The sequence below is a fragment of the Cupressus sempervirens genome, chromosome 2, assembly GCF_028749045.1.
Source record: "Cupressus sempervirens isolate cs-2001-9-10 chromosome 2, ASM2874904v1, whole genome shotgun sequence".
NCBI classification, from domain to species: Eukaryota; Viridiplantae; Streptophyta; class Pinopsida; order Cupressales; family Cupressaceae; genus Cupressus; species Cupressus sempervirens.
In genome coordinates this window covers 51219521-51245377 of record NC_143119.1, presented here as the reverse complement: position 1 = coordinate 51245377, position 25857 = coordinate 51219521, and the positions used below count along the sequence as shown (strand labels likewise).

Below are 25857 nucleotides of genomic sequence, written 5' to 3'. Positions count from 1 at the left end.
ATTTCTAACCTTAATTCTAACCCTAACCCTAATCCCAACTCTAACTCTAATTTTAAACCTAACCCTAACCCTAACTCTCTTTGTGCCTACTCTCTAGATACACCTCATAATCTCTTTTCTCTCCCTCTCTCTCTCTACATAAAACATGCCTCTATAAGAAACATAATATGAGCTCCTTCTTGTCTACATATACTCTCTCTCTCTCTCTCTCTCTCTCTCTCTCTCTCTCTCTCTCTCTCTCTATGGGTGTGTGTATATACATATTATCACTTATAAAAATAAATATTATTTCTAGATACTTGTACATATAGGGTTAGGCTAAGGTATATAATTTAGTAAATGATTAGTACAATCATATATAGAGTAAGAGTTATAGTTAGGATCCAAGGTTTACAATTTCATTTATATGACACTCAGTGTTATGGTTATGGTTAATAATTGGTTAAATGTTACACTAAAATAAGGGATAGGGTTAAGGGAAGTATGAGATTTAGGTGTAGTATTGGAGTATTTGGAGTACAACTATGATCAAATTTGGGATATATGTTATACAAATGACTCAAATAGTGGAAAAATTAATTCATGAAAGGGAAGTTATAAGTCCCAAGACAACAATTCAAATGATGTTAAAAGTGTGAAAGAATATATAAGAGTCAATTTTATGAAAATTATTTCTCCATGATGATGTGAGAACATTATATATTGTTGAATTTTTAATAATGCTAATGCAATTTTTATTGCAATGATTAAGAATTGTAGTCAATAAATCTCCCTATCATTAAGGAATCTATTTAGACTTATGATTTTCTGTCTTAATTAATATATTTAGTAGCCACATATATAATCTAATTAAATAATGACAATATAAACTAAATATATGATTCATTTATTTTAAATTAATCACTAACTTTAATAAAATACAAATTTTATTGATAAGGTGACCTTCTTGTCCGCATCAACGATTAAATTTAATTATGAAACATTAAAAATATAAATATTTTGAAACATGCAAATATAAAACTATTATGAAACATACAAATCTAAACATGGAAATCAAAAGTATTTTGAAATATGCAAATCTAAAACTAATGTAAAACATGCAAATGTAAAACTAAATTGAAACATGCACATTAAAAATCTGCAAAAGAAATGTATTATCAAATATCTAAATCAAAAAGTTTTTGAATCCTAAATCTAAATCAAACATACAAGGCTAAACTATATGAAACTTTAATCTACTCCTGTTAAAAAACTCTAATTGCTCAAATAATCTCCATCTCTTCCGCCTTGCAAAAACACAAAATGAAAATGAAATGAAGAGCATTTGTTTTGTAATTTATGAGAGAACCCTCATATCTCCCAATAGATGTGTTTTGACATTCCATGAATTTGTTTCAAATTCCCCCACTCCTCACAAAAAATAAGCATGAATGTGCATGCAAAAATATATTTAACAAAAAGAAAATGTTTTATATTTAAAATTTTAATTAAGTTATTTCAACCCTATTTTCTTGCTTTCTATTTTTTTGGCCTTATTTTTTCAGGTTCTATTATTTCAGCATCCATTTGGCTTAATATTATTTTGGCTAGCTATTATTTTGAAAATTTTATTTTAGTTTATAATTCAATAATGTTAAAATATATACTAAATATATGATTTATCTACTTTAAATAAATCATTAACTTTAATAAACTATAAATTGTATTGATATGGTGGGATTCTCATCCAGATTAATCATAAAATTATGCTTTGAAACATGAAAATATAAATACTTAGAAACATGCAAATGTAAAACTATTGTGAAACATTCAAATTTAAAACATGCAAACCAAAACTATTTTGAAATATGAAAATCTAAAACTAATATGAAACGTGCAAATATAAAACTAATTTGAAACATGCACTTTTAAAATATGTAAATGAAAAGTATTATAAAATATATAAATCAAATAGATTTTGAATACAAATCTAAATCTAAATCAAACATGCAAGACTAAACTATTAAATGTAAGCCTAAATAGTTATAAACAAAATTCTAAATCTAAATGAAATTAATTAAAATTGAAATCTAAATCAAAGTAGAATATTATAACTAATTTTGAATTTCAATTTACATCTACATCTAAATCTAAATAAAAATGTAAATAAAAAATAGAAATTTCACCTGCAAAAATGTTACTCCAAAACTTCAATCTAATCCTCCAATAACCTCCACCTCTTCCTTCCTGCGAAAACATAAAATGAAAATGAAATGGTGAGCCTTGGTTTTATAAATCCTGAGAGGCTCCTCATATCTCCTATCAGACATCTCTTGGCATTCCACGAATTTGTTTCAAGTTCCCCCACTCCCCACAAAAAAAAAGTATGAATGTGCATGCAAAATTATATTTAACAAAAAAAAAAATCATATTGAAATTATTTCGCCCCTATTTTTTCAGGCCCTACCTTTTCGGGCCCTACTTTTTCGGGGCCTACTTTTTCTGGCCTATTATTTCGTTTGTAACTCTCACCAAATATTTTTGATTGCCAAATGGCATTCCATATTTTACTTTCATTTGTAACTCTCACCAAATCTTTTTGATTGCCAAATGGCATTCCATATTTTAATTTCGTTTGTAACTCTTACTCACCAAATCTTTTTGATTGCCAAATGGCATTCCATATTTTAATTTCGTTTGTAACTCTCACCAAATCTTTTTTCCTTACATGGATTATTCCTTGAAATATTCTTTGTGCTGGGAAGTATTTCTCCCATTTTATATGCTTCTCAGCATAATAAATATTTTAAAGTATAGTAAATTAAAAATTAAATTAATTTAATTAATTAATTTAATTAATTAAATTAATTAATTTAATTAATTGAGTTTTGTTTTTAACGTAAAACAGGGCAGATACTAGAAGATGGATAGATACTAGAAGATGGATAGGCAAAAAAAACGTCACCATAAAAGGCGTGCAGAGCTAATGGTTGTGGGCGACAGATAGCGACGAGATTATTTTAATCGTCTTGCACTCTCTCATATTTTTGAACCATCGATTGCAGAACATACTTCTGCCTAACAAGTTTTCTGAGTTTGCATTGCATAAATCTATTGAATTTTCACCTTGCCAGACAAATTTGGAAATATATTGTAACGACTCCAGGAGTTTTCAGGTACATGATCCTGTATTGCTTTCTTTTTCTCGCAAAATTATTTTATCGAAATGTTTACCTGCAACTCCTCATTTTTTGAAATTAACACTATAATGATTGTATTCAGTCTATATATATTCAAAATCTCGTTTTGGGTGTTTTGGTACAGATCACAGAAACAGAGCTCTTTTTCTTTTGGTAAAGGTCATGGACACCATCCAGAGTCATGCAGATAGAATATCATTCACGAACCTCTCACCTCCAACAGAAAGGGCAGGAGAACATGCAGAAGAAATAGAATATATAACAGATGCCTTTGAGCTAGGACCCCCTGCGGAGACAGAAAACCCTAATTTCATGGAAGCGTTCCCTGAAACAGATGAAAAAATAGTTGAAGAAGTCGATGAAGAAACGTTTCCTGAAACAGATGAAGAAACAGTTGAAGAAGGAGATGAAGAAGCAGATGACGAAATCGTTGAAGTGAGAGAAACTGAATTTGATATATCAAGAGGGAAATGGGGAGGACTTGTTGACGAACCTTTAGCCATAGAGCTCTTCAGGCCATTGGAAGAGCTCAAGAACTCTTGTACCAAGATATGCATTGGCAACCGCAGTTATGGAGTGGAGGCAGCCCTTGTTGCAAAAAGAGTCCTGATGGATATTCACAAAACTTTAAAAGATGTGGATCTTACAAATTTTTTGTGCGGAAGATCTGAGGAAGAGGCACTTGAGGTTATGAAAATATTTTCATCTGCTTTAGAAGGGTGCATGCTGAGATCCTTGACTCTTGATTTGGGGGAATTGGGAGAGAATGCCGTCGAAGCTTTTGCACCACTCTTGAAATCTCAGAAAAAGGTGGAAAATTTGGGATTCATTATTGGCAACATTTCCCTAGAAGCTTTCGGAGCCATTTTTGAACTTCTTCCATCTATTGAAAGGATTAATAGTTTCTTTGTCATTTACTCGGTAGAAGGAGACGATGTAGCAGAGACCTTTCTGGAACTTATTAAGAAATGCATTGCTCTGGACGATTTCGATTTCTCAGAAAACAACAATGGCATCTATGACGCTACGGCTTCAAGAGGAGCTTTGGGAAAAGGCAGTATGTTACAAATGAGCAATTTTACCAAAAACGTGCGCATGCTTCAGCTGAGCCAAGTCATCTCTGGACATCTAGGTCTCACAGACGTTGACTTAGGCTATATGAATCTTCAGGATGAAGGGATGATTGCTATTGCCCGCAGCCTCAAAGATACAGCTCCATCTTTAAGAGTTCTTGTGGTTGCAGGAAATCATATCACGCCAAAATCAGCTCCAGCTTTAGCAGAATGTCTTGCTGTAAAGAACTTGCTAACCGCGTTTTATGCAGGAAACAATCAACTTAAGGATGAAGGGGTGATTGCTATTGCCCGCAGCCTCAAGGATAAAGCTCCATCCTTGAGAGTTCTTATCATTTCAGGAAATGAGATCACGCCAAAAGCAGCTCCAGCTTTAGCAGAATGCCTTGCTGATAAGAATTTGCTGACCGCATTTTATGCAGGAAACAATAAACTCGAGGATGATGGATCAGTTGTAATTTGCAAAGCCATTTCAGAAGGCCATGAGCAGCTCGAAGTACTTGATTTGAGTGCAAATGCTATGACTGGAATTGGGGCTAAGGCTGCTGCGGAAGCTATTGCAAACAAGCCCAATTTCAGTTGGCTTCGTATTTCTGAGAATTTCATTACCAAAAAAGGAATTGAGACCGTCAAAGATGTGCTCAGAAAAGGTACCAAGGGCGAATATGTACTTGGACGTTATCATCAATTTAAAGATGTGCTCAGAAAAGGTACCAAGGGCGAATATCAATTTAAATATGCTGGCATGCAATATGAATATAGAGCAGAGGGTATCACTGACAGCGATAGTGAGTGAGAGGAGAAAATGCAAAAACCGAAAGTGAGGTATGGCAGTGATAGTGACACTGAGTTGGATTAAAAAGTCCATAAACCAAAAATGAGGTATGGCATTAAGATCTCGAGTGCAGACATTTAGATTTGGGTGATTTTGGTTACTCCTAATCCCATGAAGCTGTTCTGTTTTAGTAACCACATCTTTATATTCGCAGTTTTCATTTCGTCAGTTTGTCACAATGAAAAAATTTGTGAGTTGTGTACAGAGGTAAATAAATATTAAATTGAATCTCTAATTTTTGTTTTGGTGTTTGAAGCTGCACAGAGTTCTGAAATTCGCTTTCTATTTTAATAAGTCAGATACAAATGTGAAAGTTAATTCATTTTCATATGTAATATAACATCATTTGTATGGTAAAATGAGATCATCAACACATGTTTCCTAGCTGTTGTGAACCTTCATGCATGCCCCAATTTAATTTTATATTTCAAATTGCATTCAACTTAGGTAGTACATGAATACGACCATCTGGGGTTATTGTTTGTTAGTCTATTTAAATGCAAATATTAAAATATATGATACCTAGCTAGGAAAACTAATCTAGAAGATTTGCTGAGAAGCCTCACTTTTGAAAATAATTAAAATGGTTTGAATTACCCCCAAAATCTTTCGCCTTGGTGGTCTTTTGAATAAATTAGAACTAATTTCTACCTCGACATCCCTGTTAACTCCCAATTTTTTTGAATATTTGCCTTCTTCTATACTGCAACTTGAGCTGGATCATTCACACATTGAACTGGCCAAAAAAGTGATTTTAAAATTCTAAATACAGAAAGACTATCATAGGTGAAGTCCTTTTCAGCTCTTGGTAAACTAGAATACACTTCAGCTAAATTTTGGCCCTTTCATATACATGCCTTTTCTTCTCTAAATTTATTTACATTTTTTTCAATGTTTAATTGATATATAAGATCTATTTTCTGTGGAATTTTCCTATGTATTTAGATGAGCGAGAATCAAAATTATATCGGATATGTATTGTTTAATAAATTGCACTTGTTATCTATTAACACCAGAGTTATAGGTAGTTTTTTTCAATTTTAAGAAAAGATCTGACAAATTGTCTCCAATTCAGGATGGACTAATCCAAAGATTTGACAAATTGTCTCCAATTCAGGATGGACTAATCCATTCTTCATTCATTTGGTGAATATCTCTGGTGTTTAAAGGATTGTCAATCTTATAAGAATTGAGGTAGGAAATACTCAAGGTTTAAGTGCCGAACAATGTTATTTAAGGCTTAAGTTAGTAATCAGTAAGATGCCTTTTCATTGTAGACCTGAAGAATCTTCCCTACCTAGTGTTTTCCTTGATGTTCTAGTACCCGATTCAGTCAATTGGCCAGCACCTATAAGATTACAAAGGTTTTTACAAATTGAAAGGTTCATTCAGGAAATGGAAAATGATGATTATAGATTTCATGGTATGTCTTTTAATGATAATGAGTGCACTGAAAGCCAAGGTAGCAATGAATATAATGAATCCGTAGAGCAAGATAATCTATCTTCCGAATGTGAAGAGGTGGATTCAAATGTTAATGAATCAAGTAATAGCAATCAGCATGGAGAAGATAGACATAAAAGAGAAGATAAATTTTGTTACAGTACATATGAAGTTGAAGAAAGTTGTAACAACAGTAGATCTAGTGATTCCATGATAAGAATGAATGTTGTAATAATACTGATTTTCTAGATTATTACACTAAGGATCCTGTTGTTGTAAGTTCTTCATGTTATCTAGATAATAACCATAGCCAGAAGAAGATTTGTGAGGCAATCTTCTTGAGCTCTGATGAAATCTCAGAATTGTTGGCTCGTGAGTTTGAAAAGCACGTATCTCTAAGGATCTTTATATGTTCTCTCATAATACTTTCTCATTCAATCAAATCAATTCCCCAAAGTTTGATGTAGAAAGAGATGTAGAATCCGAACAATCCTTGTCAGATTTTGGAGGTGTAGATGACTGTTCCTCAAATGTCTTTGCACATGACGATTTGTTGGATGTAGAGAATGTTAATGAAGGGAAGGTTAATGCTATTTCAGATTCTTTTCATGTTGATCTTGTTGAACATTGTTTTGATGTTTCATATGGTGAAGTGGAAAATAGTGTGTGTTGTCAATCCGATTATAGATTTCCTTTATATGCTGATAGGTCTTGTAAAGATAAGTTCAAGGTTTATTCCGACATTCAATTTGATGAAGAAAATGGTAGTGATCAACATAGTTTAGATCAGTACTTTCAGAATTAGTTTTCAATTTTGGTAACTAATCAGCTGTTTGAATGTGAAGAGGTTTCAGCAAAGGATAAATCTAATTCAGAGAGTAACATGGTTGCAAGTAGGCAACGATCAGATTTCACATACTCTTTATTTACGGAGGCACAAGGTGAGTTACAATCTGCTCCATGTAACTCGTTGAATGAAGTTGAATATGAGAACTTTGTGTTTCTGGTTGAAAGAATCCATGAGTCACTTAGTGATGATCAATTTCAGTCAGATATTAGTAGTGATCACGCTGATTCATATTTTCATAGTCAGCAAGATGAAGAAAGTAGTTCAAGTTTTTATATGCACTATGAGAATGATTTTATTTCACCTAATCTGCTGATGAAAAGATTTGATGTATGTGGTGAAACTGATGGGAATGAGAATTTCAGTTTACCTCAGGAGAATGTAAATGAGAATCAGGTTTTTGACAGAGGTAAGAAGTTGTGAAAAATGCAAACTTCTTTCTTTGTTTTACAAAGTCAGTTCACTACTGTTGCATCCCCGCAAATGGGAAGGCTAAACTAGTACACTAACCATTGACTACTTTGAGTGGCCAGGCCTGTGGGTCCTTCCTAACTCAACCTTTCCTGTTCACTTGTCTTTTCCCATTTCAGTTTGTTGTTTTGAACTTCTCAAAAGATTCCATTTTTTCTTTTGTCATTCCTATAGCAAGTTTGGTTCCTTTACTGTTCCCCACCATTTTCACCATTTCAAAAGAACATAGTGTTGTAAGAAGAGATGGAAACCCTCTCCTTCTTGTGAAATGAGGATATTTTCAAGCAAATGCAATTGGCAAGTGTAAAACCAAACTTTACAAACTTTGCCATCCTTGTCCTTGCCTTTGCTGAAGTGGGAGGTTTAGCATAGAGCGTAGACATTCATCAAAGCATTAAGGATAAAGAAATTTTGTTAGATGTTGTAATTGCAACTTGCAAATACCTTGATAGATATGTATGTAAAGCGTGGTATAACCATAGTAATGAGAATTGCCATGAAATCGCTTGAATCGCCAGTTTGGCAATTTGATTCATGGTTTGCATTTTTTTTGGAACCGGTGAATCAGTTCAGCGATTTCATGGCATGAATTGCCGATTCATGCGATTCATGTAAAAATTTGCGTGAATCATTTTTGTGAATTGCAAAAAATTGGTCGCAAAGGTAGGGAAAAAGTTGAGTCAAATTTTAATAAAAACACATCTTTTTTAATTGTTTTTTCGCCCTTCCTCTTTGTTTTAACCCTAAAGGGCCTTCTAATTATTTAACATGAGTAGAAGAGAGGAAAAGTGAGAGAGAAGAAGAGAAAAGAAAACCCACATGTTTGCAACTAGCAAGAAGGAAGAGCACCAAAAAAGGATATGTTTACAAAGACTAATAGACCTACATTTACAAATACAAATATTGATAGACATACGTTTCATGGATCTTGATTCTTCATCTTACATACATTATGATTTGATGTCTTATGGATCTTCATCTTACATACATTCTATGATTTGACTTATTATGATCCTATGATTTCTACTTACTTCAGCTACAATTTACATTTTACGTGTAACGTAGTTACGTATCTGATGGATTTAACATTTATGTTTCATGTTTATGTATGTTAGCTTCTATTTGATGATGTTATAGTGTGTTTAAGTTATATTCAATAAAAGGGTGCATGAAATAAATTTTAAATTGTTAAAATCTCTAAATTTCAAGTGTTCTTAAATTTGCCGATTCATGGCCAATTCGATTCTGATTCATGGACGATTCCCGATTCAATTCGGCGTTGCGGATTCCAATCTGATTCCAATTCTTGTTACTTTGGGTATAACAAACAATGCACTTTGACTCTTTTAAAACATACCTTTAAGATATGCAATCTCATTGACTGCAATGGTTGCAGGATGTTCACAAAATGGATTTGTTGAAAGGACTTAAGAGACTCTCAAGGAAATCAAAATGCTATTGTGGGTGTCAAGCCAACTTCTATGACCTTTGTTCGTATCCTCCCTGGCCTAGGCTAAAATAGTAGCCTTTGAACAAGGCATTGGCATTCATTAAAGCATAATGAAAAGAGATTTTTTGTCATATAGTTGGAAATGTTTTGGTAGATACATAAGTAAAATGGGGAAGAATAGACTGTAAATGTTAACTTGTTGACAGATTGCCACTAAGAGATGCCATCTCATGCAATTCCACTCTTTCAAGATACACTGTAAATTGATTTATCATATAGGCTGCTAATTTTTTTGAAAATGCAATTGGCAGGTGAAAAGCCACATTTAATGACTTTGTCAGTATGCTTCCTACTTGTGCCACCATGGGAGCATTGGAATAGGGAATGCACATCCACGCAAGCATATTGGAAAGGGGTTCTCTGTCATATATTACTAGTAAAGGATAGAATAATTTGTTAACTACTGTGGCTGTAGCTGCCCAGGTTGACATGCTTCCAAAATTTGGAAGGATACACAATGCATGTGTAATTGCCATGCATGCAAAATGTGGAAGCATAGACAAAGCATGTGTTACTGTCTTGGCAGACATTTATGTAAAATCTTGAAGCATGTAAAATGCATTTATAACTGCCATGAATGAAAACTGTGGGAAAAAATGTATACAGAATCTTGAAGCATATAACATACATTTCTAACTGCCCATATATGCAAAAAAATATGGCCAGACGTGTGCAAAATCTAGAAGCATATACATTGCATTTGTAACTGCCCATGTATGCAAAATTTTTAAGTATAGACGAGGCATGTGGAATTTGCCTGGATGGACATGGAAACATAGACGAAGCAAATGGACTATTTAACATAATGTCTTAGAGATGTCATCTGTCAAAAGCAATTGGCAGGTGTAAAGCCAAATTCCATAACCTTTCCCAGCTTCCTCCATGATTGTGAGAAAATGGGAGCTTTGGATTAGGGCATGAACATCCATCAAAACATAATGGGAAGAGATCAGATATTATAGCTGCCAGACATACGTGCAAAATATGGAAGAGTAGACAAGGCATGCAAATGTTATACAGAATGTTGTAAAGGGATGTCATCTTATTAAATTCCATGCTTGCAGGATATGCACAAATTTTAATTATTAAGCACTTTCAAGCAAATTCAGTTAGCATGTGTAATGTAACATTTCACGGCCTTTGCCATTATCCTTCCCACCTATCTCGAAAATGGGAGTTTTGGAACAATGTATGGACACCCATCAAAGCATAGTGGAAAGGGGAGTTGTCATATATTACAGGTAAAAGATAGAAGAGTTTTGTCAAATATTGTGGCTTTAACTTTCCAGGTAGACATTTATGCATAATGTCGAAGAATAGAGAAGGCATGTGTAACTTCCATGTATGCAAAATGTGTAAGTATAGACAATTCATCTGTAATTGTCTAGGTAGACATGAAAATGTAAACAAGGCATGCATACTGTTTAAAATAATGACTTAGAGATGTCATCTCATGGAGTGAGATAATGGAAAATGCAATTAGTCAATGTAAAGCCAAATTCTACAAGGTTTGTTAGCATCCTTCCTATATTATAGGTAACACTAGAAGAAGGTTGTACCAAATCCAACAAAGCATAGTCAACAGGGGGTTTTCATTGTATATTATGGGTAAAGGTAGAAATTTTTTGTCGAATGTGGTGGCTGCAACTGCCCAGATAGACATGCTTTCAAAATGTGGAAGGAGATACAATGTATGTGTGACTGCCAATCTGTTGGTCTGTGTCTACTAGATTTTGTCAAATGTTACCATCATTTCCATTCACCTGAACTGTAAATGGGACTGAACTCCACTATGGCTTCTCAAAATCTGTTAGTAGCTGAACAGTTCAATCTGATCTGCTACTTCGTCAACCTTACTGCCTAGCTGCTCATTAAGTTGGCTGTCATCTGTAATAAGGTTATCCATTTGGATATCCTGATTTTCTATTTTAGTATCACATGAAGTGGATACCGACTATCACTATTCCTAATAGGATGGGTCTGTTTTTATAAAGATTCAACTACCCTTTAAATGCTAATCCTCCTCTGACCAAATTATTGTACTCCTTACTGTTACGTTCTGTCAGCATTGGCAAAGTGACTTCTCTTTGTTTTGTCCTGCATACATTCCAGATAGATGCCTATAGCTCGTCCCATTTGTCATATAATGAACCTTTGCATCCCAAAGAGGATCAATAATAACTCCAACTGTCTCATTTAAAGTGGCTTTTCTTTAACTATTGTGATGAGACCATGAGAAATAGTAAAATAGAAAAGCAATGCATGGTATGATCCTTGCCCATTTGATGTTTCTCTTTGGAGTCTTGACATCTTTCTTGAGTGTCTCTTGTAAGGATCTGCCCTTGAGGATTCGTTTGCTACCACCTATGTGATATCCCCATCAAAATAAGATCCATTTAATCAAAATATAGATAAATAATAAATCAATAAAATAATGATAATAATAATAATAATAGAGCTATGATTTATTATAATCATACTATAATATTGCATAATATATGAGAATTAAATATTAATATAATGCAAATTAAATATTATTATATTAAATGATAAAATATAATATTTAGATTAATAACCATATAAAGTAAAATATTTTATGGATGTAATAATATAAATTTTAAAAGTAATATTATTATTAATAATAAAAATATTCTATATTATTAATATAATTAAGCCATAGGCGTTTCCTTATATGAACTGAAGGAGCTCTGATTGGTAATCAATGGTTGAAAGATACTAAAAATAGTGGATGACCATTGTACTGATTTGGACTGTCCGATTAGCAATCAACGGTTGAAAGATCCTGACAATAGGAATTGTGTGTTCATACCAGATCATGTGGCACCAATTTGCACATTGCAGCGGCCGAGAGTTTGTAGAAGACGGTGACAATAATGATTGAGCTGGACACCATCGGGTACTTCACTTTCTGTGCCATGGTGGAAATTGTATCGCATCTGATGTAGTTGAAGTAAACATTTATGAGTAGCTTATTTTGTATCTTTCGTCTATGCCCTGCATTAAAATCTACCAATCCTGCAATCCTATCCCCATTAGAGGCCTGCCTCTCTACAAAATTAGACTGAATAATGGCGTTTAATGCATCAACCATCATTCTTCTTTCTCTGGCATTAGCAACTCTTCTGCTAATTACAAACTATGTGAGGACCAACAATGGAAAGCCGCTGCATCCTCCATCTTGCCCAAAAAATTGGCATCTGCATCTTGTCAAAAAGAAGAAGCCCATTCACAGGATATTGGCCTTACTTTCCCAATGCTATGGACCCATCATGCATCTTTAGCTTGGCTTCCGCCTAGTCCTCATCATTTCCTCTTTAGAGATTGCAAAAGAAGCTTTACACCAAATGATTGATCCTTGGCTTTGCGCCCACAGATGGTTGTAGCAAAGCATTTAGGGTATGACCACAAAATGTTCACATGACTACCTTACAATTCCTAATAGCAAGAGCTCTGGAAGATTTGCACAGTGGAGATCTTCACTACCTGCATACCTGATTCCTTCAACAACTGCTAACAGAGGAACTTTCTGCTCTCATCAGTTCCCTGTTTGAGAGTTGTTCAGAGCCGATCAACATGAAATCTAGGCTTTCTCATCTCACATCCAGTATAATTGTGCACATGGTTGCTAGTAAGAGAGTCTTAGGAGGACCTCATGATTCAGAGGATTCAAAAGAGGGCACGAGCTAAAGACGATGGTAGAAGAAACATACATTCACAGAGTACTCTGCACTCTGCAACCGCTGCATTTACAGAAGAGAAGAGAATGGTGAGGGGAAAGGTACATCTGAGAAAGATAGAAAACCCAATAAATTGAAAGGTTAAATTCTCAAGATGCAAGGGGAATTGCTGAAGGAGGCTAAGGAGCTCTCCATTTTCTGTGATCCATAACCAACAAAAAAATAACATATATTTGATGAATAAAATAAATATATCAAGATAACCGAATAAAAATTATAATGAAATTTGTAATTAAATAAATTTGATCAATATATGTAATTCTTAAATTAATAATTAATTACTAAATATAATTGCTTTAGGACAAGCAATTTTAGGAGGGTAGGACTATAATATCCCCTCTAACAATATAATCTAATATTGAAGTTTATATCTATAACCAAAAAAATTAAATAAATATTTGATGGATAAAATAAATATATCAAGATAATCAAATAAAAATCATAATGAAATTTGTAATTAAATAAATATGATCAATATATGTAATCCCTAAATTAATAATTAATTACCAAATAAACTGGTTGTTATATAAATAAATATTAATTTATCCTACTGGCAAACTAAGAGCAATATAATTAATTATAATCATATATAACAATTAATTCCTAAAAGTGATTAACATAATTGTAAGAAATCATATGATTGATTATAATAATTAAATCACATAGCTAATCTAGCAGGCCCACAAACATGGAAAGATGGGAAGATCGAATGATCACGTCTCTTAACACATCTCTTAACAATATTATTAATAGAAGTTCGAAAAGTTTTAAGGCAGATTGGAGAATGGAGATGAATCAAATATCATTCATAAAAGAATGAGGAAGATTAGAAATTGAAAAGGTAGTATTGGAAAGTAGGAGATAAGTAATAGAAGATTTGGGAAAAGTACAAAATTATTGGGAGTAGCCATAAAATGACTTAAAGCGATCATGATTTCATGGAGGTAATAAATAAAGGTATGCCAATGTCATTTATTGTTATTTTAAGGTAATGTAATTTAATATTTAAAGGTGTATATATATAGGTGAAACATTATATTTATATTAATAATAACTAGCTTAAAAAAGCTATTGGAGAAAAGAATCAGAAAAGAAAAATTTCGGTCATTGTCTGATACAAAAAAGGGATGCAAAAGAAGGAATACTGCATCAAGAGAGAGTATCTATCAATGCTAATGAATCTTGTCCCTAGAGATTCCTAGATCGAGAATATAGAAATATAAAGGTATGATATGTTATGGTCATTGTATATATTATTATTAATTAAATATAAATGTATTATTGTCAAATATATTTAAATGATGGAATTATATTTATATGGAAAATATGAAGAAATAAAGATCTTTAGACTGTAAGGCAAAATTTATAATAAATTATTAATAGTTACAATCTAGTAATAGTAATGTTATTAATTTAGTTATGTGTTTAATAATGTGGGAAGTCTTAAGAATCATAATTAAGATTTATAAAAGAGATCGAATACATATATTTAAATTTAATTTATGTTAGGCATTCCCAAAGATAATAGTTATTATATGTTTATTAAAATTAAGTTATAAATAATTTTATGCACATTTCAATCCTTTGAATGGAAAGATAAACATTGAAATCAAGTAGGAGAATTATAAGACTCGAAGCATGGGGGTAGCAAGGTATTAACACCTTGAACCGACCACCATGATCGAGAATTCTTCATGTTGCCAGAATATTTTGATGTTGTCAAACATATGCATATGTTGTTGGCCTTGGATAGAGGATGCTCATCTAAGAAGAATTCTAAGGGGTGCGCTCCCGGGACAACGACGACTTAGCTATGAGCGATGAAGCCCAATTTGGAGATGTCCTTAAGATTGGAGTTAACTTAAAGGGTAGAATAAAATAGTTAGTTTTATTATTATTATTGTGATTCTAACATTTATTTTTGTAGGTATTACTTGTCCCTAACCCACCCTATTAGTGGGGACATTACACCTCTCTAACATAGGAGGAATTGAATGCTGGCTTCCATCCTCAACCATTCTCAGAAAAATAGGATACTACCCCAAATGACCAGTGTAGGGCGTTTGGGCAGAATTATTAGCTCAAAACTCCCTGTTGGGTGAGACATGTAAGCTTCCGATAGAGGAATCTTGAACTTATCGTCAATACTGAAAATCACCTGTTCTAGACCTACCAACCATATTGGATCAAAGAGGTTATGGTAGAGTTGAATAATATCCCATTTCCCAACATTGGCCCTAACTAGGCATCCAATCCATGGTCCAACAATGTCATTGTTTGTTCTCTAGGAAAAATCATAATTAAAGACACCTTCACCTAGTACTCTGCTAATGGCTACTATGCTCATATTGTGTACGGGTCAAAATCCTAATATTAATTATAAATTAAATATATTAAAAAAAACTAATCTACAATACATAAAATAAAAAATAAATTTAATTAAGTGAAAAAAAAATAGAGGTAAAAATATAATAAAAATATTTTAAAGTATAGTAAATTAAAATTTTAATTAATTTATAATAAATATCTATGCACATTATAAAGATATTTCTAGTAGAGAAGCTAAATTGAGTTTTTTTTTTTTAAATGTAAAACAGGGCAGATACTAGAAGATGGGTAGGCTAAAAAATGTCACCATAAAAAGCAAGGAAAGTTGCAAAACAAATGATTGACGGTGATAGATAGCGATGAGATTATTTTAATCATCTTGCAGTCGCTTATATTTTTTAACCATCGTTTGCGAAACGTACTTCTGCATAACAAGTTTTCTAAGTTTGCATTGCATAAATCTATTGAATTTTCACCTTGCCAAACAAATTTTTGAAATATATTGTAATGACTAGAAGAGTTTTTAAGTATATGATCCTTGTTGGTAAACAAATTTGTCACTTGAAAAATGGCACAAGGAAGTGTATGTGGGAAACTATTCACAATAGTTGGATAGGCCCTTGATATGCGGCCTTCCTCTGCATTTAGAGGGGCAACTCCCTCGTATGATATAATTTTGAAGTTTTTAAATAAAAATGAAATCAAACTTTAAAAGATGAGAAAGCTCATGATGATGAATGCACCACATGACTTCACAACTTTCTTGAATTAACATAAACTGCTAATAATGACAATCAAGATCTATGCTTGAGAACTATTACTAGCACAATGCTGATCCAAAGATTCATAAACATTTGCACAATACCATGAGAATGCTCACTGCAAAGAGAATCAACATTTCTGACAATTTAGATTCAGAAGAAGAGAACTCAAGTTGCACGTTCCTTTATTTTCTTGCACCAAGAACCTAAGAGAAATTTCTGATTACAAAGACAAAATTTGTATACACTTTCCAAATATCATCTTTTGATCAAAATTTTAGCATAGTGTTCCCTTTTCCTAAAATCCCAAAAAGTCCCTTATAAAGCCAAAAAGACTCCTTATATAGACATAGAGGTTAAGAACTACCTCTTCATGGTTAATAACTACTTCCCAATTACGTGATTTGGGTGAGGTTAATTAACCTCTACAATATTAACCCAAAATGAAAAAAGTCGCTGATTACATAGGTAGAAGAGTAAAACCATTACATCACATGAAGGATAAGAATTTTTAGAGAGCCTTGTTATGGCTTCAAAATCTGTGTGTGGATAGGAATGAAGATACAAGATATTGCACATTTTCTCCAAGACATCAAGCCCCATTATCAAATGCCTTGAAGCTTTTCATCTGATCATGGAACACTGATGACCATATGTTGGAAGGGTTGGCTTTCCAAATGTTCTCCATCCATGTGAAATACGTGGCTGATTCTAGGAAGACATTGTTGATTTTCCAAAATAATGAGCTTCAGCTTCATCTCTGCCTCAAATATTCAAGAGGCACTTCGTCAAACAGTTTGAGTGCATGGCCTTGAGCTCAATCAAATGCATTGTGTGAATGAACTCGCAACTAGCCAAGATATTGAGGTGATGGTTTGATATTGATCTTTGATTGCATAAAAGGGAATGTAATGCCCCTCTTCAAACATTTTGGTGATCATTTCATAAGACTCATCAAATACCACTTCTTTAATCATGGTTTAGCATAAAACTTTACATGTACTTCTCTGGAGTCAATTGAAATTGCTGCCTATGTGCACTCATATCTCCATGTACATCTTTGTAAGCACATCCATGCTTTGCTTTAAGGTGATATCACCAAATGATATTAAAACAAAAATGTACAATTTTAATTCCCACTTGACTTGCTAGTTGGAGGGTGAAGAGAAGATAGTGAAATTGATTGCTATAGTTTTCAATTTCTTCACCTTGACTATATTTGAAATGTCCCTTTACTGATTTTATATGATATTTCACGCCTCTAATCAGATTTTCAAAACTAATATCACAAAGATCCACCAAATTTCTCAAGAAACCCCAAATCGGGTATGCCGAAAATAGTGCCAAAAGTTTCACAGCTTCACCTATTATTAATAAATCTGAAAGTGAAAATTTATACAGAAATTTGAGCAGCATAACAGCCTATAAAATGACATTTTCAGATCTGTATAACATGCACACAATAGCTCCCAAACGAAGGACAAAAACAATGCTCGTCGGGCTCCTGAAAATAGCACAAAATAGCCCGAAATCACCACAAAAACTTAATAATCTATCACAAAAGTATAATCATATCCAAATACATATTTTCAGCTCTATTTTAACATATAAAAGTCTGATATACAGCAGCAACCCAAACTGATATGAAATACTCAACCGGAAACACCAAACTCTTACAAAAAATACACCCGAAAACTCACAAATCTGCACTGTTCAGCACAAAGGTAAACTCTGCATGAGCATGCACATGGAATGGCTTCAAACTCTCGTCCTTAGCCTTCCTGAAAACTTGCAAACTCCCATTCTTGGTTCTCCCTAGAAACCTGCAAACTCCCGTTCTTGGGTCTCCTTCTCCACAGGTTTGGCAACCTCTGAAGAATAACAAAGAAATGAGCAAAAATCAAGTTCTGGAATCAGCCCAAAATGCCTCCAAACCCCTTAAAAGAGGGCATAACCCTAACTTACGTCCTTAGCCTTCCTGAAAACCTGCAAACTCCCGTTCTTGGTTCTCCCTAGAAACCTGCAAACTCTCGTTCTTGGGTCTCCTTCTCCACAGGTTTGGCAGCCTCTGAAGAATAACAAAGAAATGAGCAAAAATCAAGTTCTGGAATCAGCCCAAAATGCCTCCAAACCCCTTAAAAGAGGGCATAACCCTAACTTACGTCCAAGAGGGGTTAATGAAACATATTTTAATAATAATTTTTATTTATTAGTCCATTCGCTTCCAAAGATTATCGGACCCCTTTGCTGAAACTTCACCTTTTTGGACCTGCCTGCCTTAGCAAAGATTATTATTTTTAATTATTTGAAAAGAGGACATGACAATATTGATCTCCTCTACTTGCACATTGGAATACTTGGGTGGATGATGAGCTTGTCTATAATGATCGGGACCATCAATTTTGTAGTTTGAATCTAGAGTATTATGTCACATGGTTATCGTACATCATCTCTACTATACCAACATTCAAAGAAAAGTTTCAACCACACTCAAGAACCAAGCATAGTGCAGATGTGAGTGGTCAATCAGCAAAGACCATTCAATTCATTATGACTGGGAAGATAAAGGATGGCTGGTCTGACAGTCCACACACTTTTCCTATGATCTTGTGTTAATCCACTTGTCATTTTACCAAATAGTTATCGTGCTCTGTCTATAATCTTTGCGAATACCACTGATTCCCATTGGAAGCTATAGACTGGAGATTGAAACATTATATCAAATTGTTATCGTGTCTTATCATTTTTTTTTGCTAGATAAATACTATGGGTTATGAGAATGGAAGTGATGGGCAACACTTCTATCTTTCTTGAACATTCCTTCACACAATTCTTTTTAATAGCTTATGCCTCTGCAGTTTCCATGTGTTGAAGCTTTGTTGGATTATCTCTAGTTGAATAGTTAGCAATAGCATTAGCCAGTGATTCATCCTTTCAATTCTCTTCTTTTACTAACTTGATCAGAGAGGTTAATTAACCACCTTCAAAAAACGTATTTTGGAGCTTAACCTTAACCTTTGAGACAAGAAGTTAAGGATAATGATGGGGGAGAAAATACATGTTTTGACCCCCAAACCTTAACCTCTTTTTAGAAGGTTAATTTTGCTAGCTTATCTTAACCTTTTTTTAGAAGGTTAATTTTGCAAGCTTATTTTAACCTTTTTTTAGAAGGTTAATTTTGCAAGCTTATCTTAACCTTTTTTTAAAAAGAGAGGTTAATGATTAAGCTTTCAAAATGAAATATGCGTTTTGACACTTAATCTTAACCTTTTGAGAGGTTAATGGTTAATGATGCAATTGAAAATACGTATTTTTGGTTCCTTCATTAACCTGCGACAACTTTTGACTCGGAAGCCGAATTTCAAAAATTTGAAGTGCTAGACAGAGCTGGTGATTAGCCGAAGGATTTGAAATCATGAGACTGCCAATAATTGGATAGTTCTTCAAACAATTTAAAAATTGAATTTTTATGTCCTGCACATTTTGATTGAAAATTTTGAAATTTGGGTATGATAAATACTAGGGCAACAATCCTATATTGCTTTTTTTTCTTTCTCAAAATTATTTTATCCAAACATTTACCTGCAACTCCCCATTTTTTGAAATCAACTGTATAATGATTGTATTCAAACTATATATCTTCAAAATCTCGTTTTGGGTGTTTTGGTATAGATCGAAGAAACATAGCACTTTTTCTTTTGGTAAAGGTCATGGACACTATCCAAAGTCATGCAGATAGAATATCATTCACGAACCTCTCGCCTCCAACAAAAAGGGCAGTAGAACATGTAGAAGATATAACAAATGCCTGAGTGAGGAGCCCCTGTGGAGATCGTAAACCCTAATGTCATGGAAGTGTTCCTTGAAATAGATGAAGTAACAGTTGAAGAAGTAGATGAAGAAATGTTTCTTGAAATAGATGAAGAAACAATTGAAGAAGTAGATGAAGAAGCAGATGAAGAAATCGTTGAAGTGAGAGAAACTAAATGTGATATATCAAGAGGGGAATGGGGAGGACTTGTTGACGAACCTTTAGCCATAGAGCTCTTCAGGCCATTGGAAGAGCTCAAGAACTCGTGCCAAGATATGCATTAGCAACTGCAGTTATGGAGTGGAGGCAACCCTTGTTGCAAAAAGAGTTCTGATGGATATTCACTAAAATTTAAAAGATGTGGATCTTACAATTTTTTTACGAAAAAGATCTAAGGATGAGGCACTTGAGATTATGAAAATATTTTCATCTGCTTTAGAAGGGTGCATGCTGAGATCCTTGACTCTTGATTTGGGGGAATTGGGAGACAAGGCCGTCAAAGCTTTTGCACCACTCTTGAAATCTCAGAAAAAGGTGGAAAATTTGGGATTCATTATTAGCAACATTTCCTTAGAATTAGTTGGAGCCATTTTTGAGCTTCTTCCATCTATTGAAAGGATTAATAGTTTCTTTTTCATTTACACAGAAAAAGGAGACGATGCAGTAGAGACCTTTTTGGGACTTATTAAGAAATGCATTGCTCTAGACGATTTGAATTTCTTAGAAAACAACAATGGCATCTATGACGCTATGGCTTCAAGAGGGGCTTTGGGGAAAGGCAATATGTTACAAATGAGCAATTTTACCAAAAATGTGCGCATGGTTTAGCTAAGCCAAGTCATCTCTAGACATCTAGGTCTCACAAACGTTGACTTAAGCTATATGAATATTCAGGATGAAGGGATGATTGTTATTACCTGCAACCACAAAAATACAGCTCCATCTTTAAGAGTTCTTATGGTTGCAGGAAATCATATCACGCCAAAAGCAGCTCCAACTTTAGTAGAATGTCAATTCCATCCATAAGATTGGAACATTCTATAGTCGATGCCATAAGATTGGAAAATTCTAACAATCCCATCGATGGCATGATTACACTACCATAAAATGGAGGACTATTCTCTATAAATGGGTTGAAGAGTTTGGTAGTTGTATACAACTATGACAAATGAGAAAGATATTGGGTGCCAACAGAAGAGCATACAAATTATTAAATTATGTTGGTGAAAACATGAAGCCAAAATGAGAAATGATGCACCATGTGCATGACTTGAGATCTATATCTACATACCACTAAGATCCAAAGACACCCATTGATGTTGCTCATTATGCCAGAGGCATAGGGAGTCAATACATGTGAACATGTCAGGAAAGTGATGCACGTATCATTATAAACCCTTTCAAGAACCCTCAAATAAGTGTTGTATTTCCATTTTAAACACAATTTATTCAACATTATAGAGGCATAAATAATTATTTTTGAATACAATCATCCATCAAATCACCATTATCAAATAACAAATCAAACTTGAAAACATAGACTTCAATTCTTCCATTCGAGAGAGGCCTGCATATAGAGATTCATATCTTTTTAACAAAATCTTATTTCTTCAATTAAATTGTCCACATTAGGCACAATTAGGTTTCCAACAACATATCCAAAACTAAGAAACATCCAATGTTATAGTCAAAAGTTATGGTCTCTACATTGAGACCCATTTTATGTGACTCCATTGAAGATGGTTAAAAACCAATTTTCACTAAAACGGTCATAACTTAACAAAAATGTACCAAACCAATTTCATTAGAAAGATACTTCATCCCTATTTCCAAAAATATAAGTTTCATCCCTCAAAACATCAATTAAGTATTCATACACATTGCTTCAATGTGATTGTAATTTGAAAATCTGAAAAACTGTCATCCATAGAATGCTCATAAATTTCTAAAATCTGCATGAAATAAATTCAAACCAAAAGAAATGGAAGAATTATTAATTTTCCTACTCTACCATATCAATAATACACCATTTTCAGGCTTTACAAAGCCTGAAAACAACAAGAGAACTATAAAGCCAATCAAAACAACAAGTTATAATCACTCTAAATTTGTTCAGATGTTACTATTTCCTTCCATTCTGATTTGATTCAACCTTACAATGAATTTTATGGTTTCTTGATCATTTTAGACCTTACAAATGCCACTTGTGACCTTTGGACTTCCTTTTACAACTTTAATGCAATTTTACATTGTTGCATTTTTTGCAACTCTTCACCTTCTTGAAAGTTTTTGAGACTTTTGAAAAATGTGATGCCATGACTTTGCATAAGCATTAAAGACATATTAAAATGACCATTTAATAACCTTTTATGTGGTTATTATCCTTTCAAGGGTCATTTTACAAATTTTCACATGTTAATTTGATTGGGACCTTAACCATGACAATGTGCACAACATTACATTTTTGTTATAACTTTTCTTTTCAATTGGATTCTATTACATAGAATGAAATTGAAATATTTATGAATGAACATAAATTGTTAAATAATCAATTATAATCTCTTTTAATTAAATGATGGCAAGGTTCTCCTATGCCAGAAAGTGAGTTGCATGAGCATGAAGACCCACTACAAACTATTTGACATAATCAAATCATCTGCTTATCCAATTTGAATATTGATCAAAGTGCCATCTATCCTTGGTGGAAAAGATCACACATTTTGGAGCTCCAATTCCTAAGCTGCATGGAGTTACATTGCACAATTATTAATGGAACTCGGGCATACACATTTAGAGCATATGGTGGAAGAGTTATTCACACTATGCCTTATTGATCACATAGTACAAAGACATGTGTGGAGTCTTCGTGCAAAACACCTTAATTGAAACTGGTGAAGACAATATCTTAATGAGTATCATGTCTTTATGTGTACAACAACAACAAGGTCAATTATGTGGGTTAAAGTAATCTCCTCAAAATGACACAAAGAGTGTTTATCATGCCACCCATCCAATAGAGAATGTGTGATGCTCAATAGTTGACATTTGTCAATTGATTTTATATATCTATCTAAAGTAGACATAATAATGTAGGGGCATTTAGATACTCGATAAAAGATAATTCATTTATTTAAATACTCTACATTTCATCTTGGAGATGCAGAATGAGGAATTTCCTAAAAAGGGCTAAGTTATATTCTAGAGAGTACCACTAAAAAATGTTATGACTCCTCATTATGGAAGAGATAAATGAGAAGTTTGATAATTTGAAAAGTCTATTTTCAAGAATCAGTGATTTGGGTAGCTAAAATGTTGCAGGAATTTGCAAGTATTAAAGCTGTAACAGTGCAGTGGTGGAGGTTAGATCCTTTTTCTATTTTGGAGTTTTGTAGTTGTAGGAGGAGGGGAAGAATAGTTTTTTTTATTGTAATAAAGGGGAATATAAAGGAGTTATTTTAGTTTTCTACAAAGATTGTGATGACAGAGATGAAATGATAATGCATTCATTTTGTTATACTTTTGAATTAAAGGGAAATATACACACATGCCAGATCCTGAGGTTTGGGTACTTATTTTTTTGGTTGAATGTGATCTTTTGGTACATGCAACATATATATTACTAAAAAAATTAACATCATCTAATCATATGCTAAACATCATAATATGGGAATGCATCAAATAAACTAACATCATCTAAACATGATATACAAGCATCCCAATGAAAGCATAAATCACAAGAAAGCATACTCCGGAACCCGAAGTACCAAGTGAAAACATCCAGCAACGGTCGCACTAGGACAAGACCGTCTCTATACATCGGTCCCTAGCAGTGGTGAAGGTAGCTATGCCTCCCAACCACATGGCACCCATAGGTCCTTACCCGCCGTGCTGATGGAGATAATGATCCAACCACAAACACACATAAAACACAACATCCATGGCTAACACTCACGCCAGACAATATGATGGCTGCAACCAAGAACCTAAGACAATGGAAGGAGTACAGGTCTTGGTCAGACGCTCAATAGGCTACTATGTAGGGACTAGCATCATGGAGAGTCGCTTGGCATCGAAAAGCCCAAGCTTGGATCATGCGTTTCAACTCCTCAACAGAGGGCCCCACACACACATTTTATTATCTTAAGTTTTATTACCAGTCACACATTTTCTTTAATTATCACTTATTTAAAACTTCCTATCCTCCGCCAACCCTATGGGACTAAGATCACCAAGTTGCGAGATAGAAGCCCCCTCCATATGCTACCCTACCCTACCCATGCTCATCCTACAACAAGTGCCCATGGGCATGCATACTCCCATCCCCACCCCAATGATCATAACTTTCGGCAAATCCACAAAAGATCGAGCCTCGCAAGTCACCCAACAAATGTACGTGCAAGTGCTTGTGTGTGGCGCACCACCATCATGAAGATCATAACACAAGGACAGGAATGAGAACACAATGCAAAATAATCACCCAACCGAAAGCAACTCAAGAGGACAGATTTTACATGAATCCCAAAGCCAATAAAATCATACATCATGAAATCACTCAACCGCCCTCAATCTGAGAGTATGGATTTTACACAAATCCCAATGATGCAACAAGACCAAAAGTCATGAACTTACTCAACTGGCCTCAATCCGAGAGTATGGATTCTACACGAATCCTATTGCTCATGAAACAAAAGCAAAGGTCAAACATAAACCATAATAGGTATAAAATCACTCAACCGAACACAATGTCGGGAGTATGGATGCAACACACATCCTAATGCAACATAAAAGTGCAAAAGTGGTTTGATTGATATCCAAATGGATCATCAAGGTCCACAACCCACATTGTGCCAAGAAAATTCGAGAAAACAGGGTGGCACGCAAAATGAGGTAAAAACCCCAAATTTAGGAAAAACTTAAAAATTAAAACCCATTTGGCCTTTGGGTTCAAAAACCCAAAAATCCAAAAATAAATAAAATCGGGCACCATATGCAAAAATGACCAGCATAACGGCGTAAAATCCCAAACCCTCATTACAAAAAATAAGGAAATGTTCATACCCGCCCAACCGGGTAGAACTAACATACAGAAACGGAGGGGAACACTAGTTCTCAGCCTCCAACCAAACGGCTACAAAAAAAAGAAGCAGAAATGGAGCAGAAACAATAAAACAGGAAAGCCCTACCTCACAGCCAAAAGGGCAAAACGAGAATCTGAACCATAAAATAAATATCTCACAGAAGTAGCTGAAAATCGCGACAGTCCAAGGTTTCCCTGAGTTGGATCCAATGAGCTCAACCTTGCGACAATCCCATGCCCGTAGCTCCCACAACGAACAAAACAATAAATCCTCATGAAGAGGATTTTGGGTTTTATTCTCCAACTTTCCAATTTGAAAGTGAGAAGTCCAGAATTAAATTCATTTTTGGATACTTATTCACTTTTTGGGTGAATAATCGATTAGGGCATTTAACCAACCAATCTAGTTAAACCCCGAATCGACCCAAACGAAAATAGGCTATTCCTATAAATAGGAATTCATCTATAGCAAAGCTGCCAAAAATTAAAATAAATCAATTAAAAGCCCGAAAACCCAAAAACACATAAATCTCCTTAATAACTTTCGTGACAATGTGAACCTCTAAAATGCACAAACACGCTTACTAGTCTAATCACATAATGCAATGAGTTCGGATTTAATAATCACCAAAAGGTTTAAATTAAGCATTTAATTAAAGATATGTCGACCATATAAGGACGACATTGGTAAAATATGAAAGGCTGAATCACTAACTCCATGTGCCACTACCAGGGATATAAATCTTGCACACTAAACAACACGA

At 34.0% G+C, this 25857-nt stretch overlaps 1 protein-coding gene across 5 annotated transcripts; it reads left to right on the top strand.

Annotated features, from left to right (window-relative positions):
* The first annotated feature begins 2936 nt into the window (after window positions 1-2936).
* LOC149571017 (RAN GTPase-activating protein 2-like) lies at window positions 2937-10462 on the top strand. Of its 5 annotated transcripts, none has more exons than XR_016359748.1 (4): window positions 2937-3155; window positions 3304-5134; window positions 9245-9308; window positions 9610-10462. XR_016359748.1 is itself a non-coding variant. In XM_089812583.1 (2 exons), the coding sequence occupies exon 2, from the start codon at window positions 3342-3344 to the stop codon at window positions 5046-5048; it is 1707 nt and encodes a 568-aa protein (XP_089668709.1). In that variant the 5' UTR covers window positions 2937-3155; window positions 3304-3341; the 3' UTR covers window positions 5049-5322. The 5 variants fall into 5 exon arrangements, 1 of the variants encoding a protein (XP_089668709.1); XR_016359747.1 differs by having other exon boundaries at window positions 9245-9338; XR_016359746.1 differs by lacking the exon at window positions 9245-9308.
* The last annotated feature ends 15395 nt before the right edge of the window (window positions 10463-25857 follow it).

What these genes read in the sequence shown, in the direction of transcription:
- LOC149571017 (XM_089812583.1), top strand. Translation starts at nt 3,342, where the DNA reads ATGGACACCATCCAGAGTCATGCAGATAGAATATCATTCACGAACCTC.